Genomic DNA, 5076 nt, shown 5'->3' with positions numbered 1-5076 from the left:
AAATATTTCATTAAAATTTTATTATTTAACTCACTGTTCTTATCTTTTGCTAAATGTTCAATTTAAATGTAAAAAGTTTCATGTAAGTAATAAATCCTATTTATAAATGTTGCATATAAATAATAAAGTTCACATTTAAGCATTTGGGAATGGAATGCTGCCTTTGCTGTTGGTGCTCAGCTTTTGTTGTGATGTCATCATTCTGAGACAAACGCTAACACTGCTAATGCTGCTGAAGATGGTGCTTTAAATTTAAATTCAAAATGTGCTCAGTGAAAACAGTTGATGGTTCCTATGGTCTGGCAGTTTGAAGTTCAGCTCCGACACCATGACTGCAAGTTTGATGTCATGTAGGGAAGCGTTAGCAGCATTAGCCTTTGCGTTTTGTTGCAGGATGATTACGTCATAACAAGAGCTGCGTGCCAACGGCAAAGGCTGTTTCATTTTGAAATACTTGAATGTAAACTTCAACATTTAGCTACAACATTTACATTTAACTTTTACATTTAGATTTAGAATTTAACATAACTTTTAACATCTAGTCAAAATCAGCAAAAACACTGAGCTAAATACCAATAAAATGTTAGTGGAAATTTTRTAACTAGAATTTTACAWTCAGAATGTGAGCTAAACACTGAAGATGTGTTAGTGACATTTTTACCATTTAACTTTACACGTGGCGCTCCATAATGACCTGATGGGAAGATTAGATTGAAAAATTGTACTGTCCTAAATCAAACGATACATTTGCCTTATTTTTTGACTCAGCAGTTTTCTTAGTCATTCTTGCAGCCTGTGAACTTTTAAGTGACTGGCCTTTTTTCTGACAGGTTTTAAAGGAAAACATGARGCAAGAAGTCCAGTCCATCGTGCCGATGAGGGGTTTATTGCTTCAGGTAACCCAGAAAACCTCCTTTAGGTTGAGATCTTGTGTGTAAGAATACAAAACATCTGTACACACCCATACCACGCTCTCACACACACACATTTCTAGACAGCAAGGCGTTAAAGTCTCTCAGCTGGACGAGCGTCTCTTTGGGTTCAAACTAACTCCTCAGGAGGACCAGCAGCGCAGGGAACAGCAGGGTGACGGCGGCTGGACCGATCCTCTGCGTTTGACCCTTCAGGGTCTCCTGGTTGGTTTGGTCGGAGGAGGGGGAGCTCTGAGGGGCGGGAGAGGTGATGGAGGGGAGGGTGGTGCGGCTGGCGCACATGTCGTACAGGTTTCCAGAGAACTGTGTCTTCCTGGACTCCTGCCTCAGAGACTCCCAGATAGCCGCTGCTTCGCCGGGACAGCCGGCCAGGGCGGAGTTGGCGCAGACGTGAAACGCGTTCCAGGACCTTYAATTGAACCAGAACCAGAGAGGATGTTGGTGCAAGAAGGGAATGAGAGCAGAAGTTGCTGTAGAGCAACAAAATCACTGATATCTGACTTTTCTTTAATGTGTAACAATCAGATTTGATCTACTGCAGATGACCCAGGAGGCCTCAGTCATGGTAAGTTCACACCGAATGTGTTTTGAGCAGCAAAAAAGCACCCAACGCCTCAAGTTGGACGTGCTACTTTCAGACCGGGACACAGACTAGAGGCGCATCTGAAGAGGGATGAGCGTCTTGTTTTTTTTTTTTCCGGTCTGTCTTAGGTGGATAAATTCAAGACAAAATAAAGAAAATGGCTTTTTGCTTTATTTACTAAAGAGCAAGCGAACATTGCGCACAACAGATAATTAATTCACCAGATGATTTAGAGGCGACGTGCTGACAGACTATATTTTGTCCCGAGCCCAGTTTATGACTGCGGTCAKTTTAACGAGCTGCTGACCCACATCGGTGCTGATATCTCCAGCCAGAACACCAACTGCAGACGGTCGATTTCAGCTAAAGAGCTGCTGTCCATCTGTTTGTGGGCAACATTCAGGAAACCGTCACGTGGAAAAATTAGTCTCTCTGATTGGCTGCTGCGGCGCGACGAGCAGCAAAAGTTMMGATTTTTGAACTCCAGCGTCGGCTGCTTTGGATGCACCGCATGCACGGAAAATRCTCTACCACTACCTTCCGCTTCCTTGCGCACCGCGCTAAAGGGACATGACGCGCCGTTAGACAGCTAGAGRCGCGTCCACCATAGACTTTGCATGTAAACTGTCCRCTCCTGCAGCTCAAAGCGTGTTTGGTGTGAACGTACCATCAGTTGTTTGACTCAAAGGCAGCGCTGGAGGCTTAAAAGACTTCATAAGGATTGTTAGCAAATCTAAAATTCATTTATTGTGGTCCAAAGCAAAAGATCTATGATGACATTCTTTTTAGAAACGATTGGTTTTGAGTCAAAATGATGCAAAGTTTTGTAGTTATTGAGGTGTTAGCAAATTAGAAGACTGTTCTGTTGTCCTGCTTTCTTAGATATTAAATAAAGATTATATTTACGTTCAGTGTTGCCAGGTGTCCCACCAATGAGATGCTACTTTAAGGAAGCAGTGGTCCTCTATAAATTTGGTGCACCAAAAACCAAATTCAGCCTAATTCAGTTCAGAGTTTCTTACCTTCTATATTGCCATTTTTTCCAAAGTAGCTTGTAAGTGACAACAGAAGCTAAAAATCAAAGTGAAACTACCTGAGGTCACTGGTGGTCACAAGGCTTTGTTATGACTGCAGGCAGTGGTGAGCACAGCTAACCAAAAGGTTAGCTTTCTGACTTAAAATCTGCTAACTAAAAATATAACTTCACTAATGCTAAAGCTAAATATGTAAAAAAAAAAAAAAACATTAGTGGAAGCTAACAATAAGCAGCCTAACAATTAAAAATTAGCAGAAGCTAACACTAAACAGCTAAACTAATGAAATTTAGCATAGCTGCTACWAGCTAACTGTTAAGAGGTTTTTCACTCAGTTCTTGAAGCAGAAGACTGTTGGGACAGACAAAAACCTGTTAATGTTAGTTTGGTAGTTAGCGATAAGTGGACTTAATGTTGGTAAACCTAATTTAGCATAAGCTAATTGGTCTGCAAATAGTGAAAAAGCTAATCTATTAAACAAAAAATTAGTTCTGCTATTAGCTGTTTAGGGAAGGTCACATAGAAGACATTCATTGCATCACATGTAAAATAAAGGTTGTTTTCTCTAAAAGAAGCTGCCTGAAGCATCAGAAAATAAAGAMAATAATAATAATATCAATAAATCCACAGCTCACAAACTGTAAAAGTTTATTTCTGTCTTTCACACCAGTTGTGCTGCTTCAAGCATGAAATGTGTCAAACTGGAGAAAGTCTAAGTGAACAGTTCCTACTGGGACACAGCAAACACACACCTGCAGATTGAATCGATGTCCTGCGTKTCCTGGTCTTTCTGTGTTTCCACCAAACTGTCCCCGAGAGCGAGCAAACACTGAGCGAAGCTCTTGTAGATGGAGCCACACGCAACAGGAATGGCTGCCCCACAACACACGTGAGCCAAGCCTGCAGACAAAAACAGATTTAAACTTTATATCAAGATCATTTTTATTCATGTTGATAAAAGACACGGTGCAGCTGGTGCAAAGATGGATCAAACAAAAATACAAAAAAATGTTGTAATTCCATTTATCTGGGGAGATTAAACACGCACAGAGCCAAATTCTGTCAAGGACAAATCATCTACAGGCTGTCTGAGCTCTATGATGAGCTCATAGATTATTCTTTATTCTTTTAATGCAGATCAGATCATAAAACACGTGCTTATGAACTGTTAGCATCTTACCTGTTATAGATAACTCTTTGAGTTTGGAGAAACAGAGCTTAATTTACATGAGACCTTTATATTGTTTTCACAGTTAATCCAGTGGAAATGTTATGAAATTCCTCGGATATGTGTCAGGCTGCACCTGAAGTGCTACAGCTAGCTGCTACTGCTTGCAAATAACAGCAGAACCACATGATTTAAAATTGATGACGATGTTCAAAACAGCATTTAAACGAATCAAAATAAAAGCTTTTGAGATTGGTTGTAATTTCAGACGATACAATTTCTGACTAGCCATTAGCTCATCAGTTTGTCTTAATTTAGTTCTCTACTTGTTATTTAAGACATTAAATTGTTCACGACCTTTCCACAGAACCTCCCTTCAAGATATCGGAACTGTTCCTTTAAGTTTGCTGTTTTTCAAAACCACATCAGTTTTATTATTTCTTCACCGAAAATAAGTCAATTTTAAATAACAGATGTTTTTAACGTGTGCTCGTTCACACAAACACACACAGTTGTTCTTCTATCCTAATGGGGACTTTGCATTGACTTCCATTCATTTACCGGTCATTTCTATAGCCTAACCCTGACCCCTTATTCTAAACCTAAACTCAATTCACACTTAAGTCCTAACCTTAACCACTGACCCACCAACGGTATTTCCCCCAATGGGGATCAGGCTTTTGTTCCCACAAGGAAGAGTGGGTGTAAAAATTGTCCCCATCGAGTAAAAACATGTACACACACACACACACAGTAGCGGAGAGCAAAAAGAAGCCATAGGACAAAAATCTGTACTTTCTCAAGATTAAAAAACTTTTCTCCCTTTGTTCAGGTCAGATCTGAGTTTTTGAATCTTCACAACTCGTTCAGATTACTTTCTTTTCATTAACCCATTTAAACACCTTAAACAGTGTTGAAAACTTTAAAATGTTTTTGATAAAATCCAGAAACAGACCCCCACAACAAACTGAAACACCCAGAGAGCCCAGGGTGGTTCTTACTGAGGCAGAGGGCGATGGGCAGCAGCACCGTCGCAGCTCCTGGATGAGACCTCATCGTCGGGTTTAGCAGAGCCCCGTGGAGCTCGGATCCACCTCTGGAACACGACAGTGAAGCTCCCACTGTCTGGAGAATCCAAAGCAGGCGGGGAGGAAAGTATTTGCTTTAAAATGTGATGTTTCCTGCCATCCGATGGGAATTCATCAGATTGCAAAAATAAATAAATAAATAAAAGTACGACAATGCTCAGAGGCACAAGCCAGCTGGATTAACAGTTAAAGGGACCATTGCATCACAGAGGATGCTGTGTGTGTGTGTGTGTGTGTGTGTGTGTGTGTGTGTGTGTGTGTGTGTGTGTGT

At 40.7% G+C, this 5076-nt stretch overlaps 2 protein-coding genes across 2 annotated transcripts in view; both read right to left on the bottom strand.

The window, feature by feature from the left end:
• Positions 1-3388, bottom strand: part of slc38a8b (solute carrier family 38 member 8b) — a 15002-nt gene extending 11614 nt beyond the window's left edge. The window contains exon 1 of the mRNA XM_014028033.1: positions 3302-3388. The gene's annotated coding sequence lies outside the window, so the exon portion shown is untranslated. The remainder of the gene's footprint in view (positions 1-3301) is intronic.
• On the bottom strand, positions 1047-4773 carry nrn1lb (neuritin 1-like b). Its single transcript, XM_014025798.1, has 3 exons — positions 4719-4773; positions 3302-3449; positions 1047-1341 (listed from the first exon to the last, which is right to left on the bottom strand). Exons 1-3 carry the CDS (start codon positions 4771-4773, stop codon positions 1047-1049), a joined length of 498 nt encoding a protein of 165 aa, XP_013881252.1.
• Between the last annotated feature and the right edge of the window lie 303 nt (positions 4774-5076).

The sequence above is a fragment of the Austrofundulus limnaeus genome, unplaced genomic scaffold, assembly GCF_001266775.1.
Source record: "Austrofundulus limnaeus strain Quisiro unplaced genomic scaffold, Austrofundulus_limnaeus-1.0 Scaffold5, whole genome shotgun sequence".
NCBI classification, from domain to species: Eukaryota; Metazoa; Chordata; class Actinopteri; order Cyprinodontiformes; family Rivulidae; genus Austrofundulus; species Austrofundulus limnaeus.
This window is presented reverse-complemented; position numbering and strand designations above follow the sequence as displayed.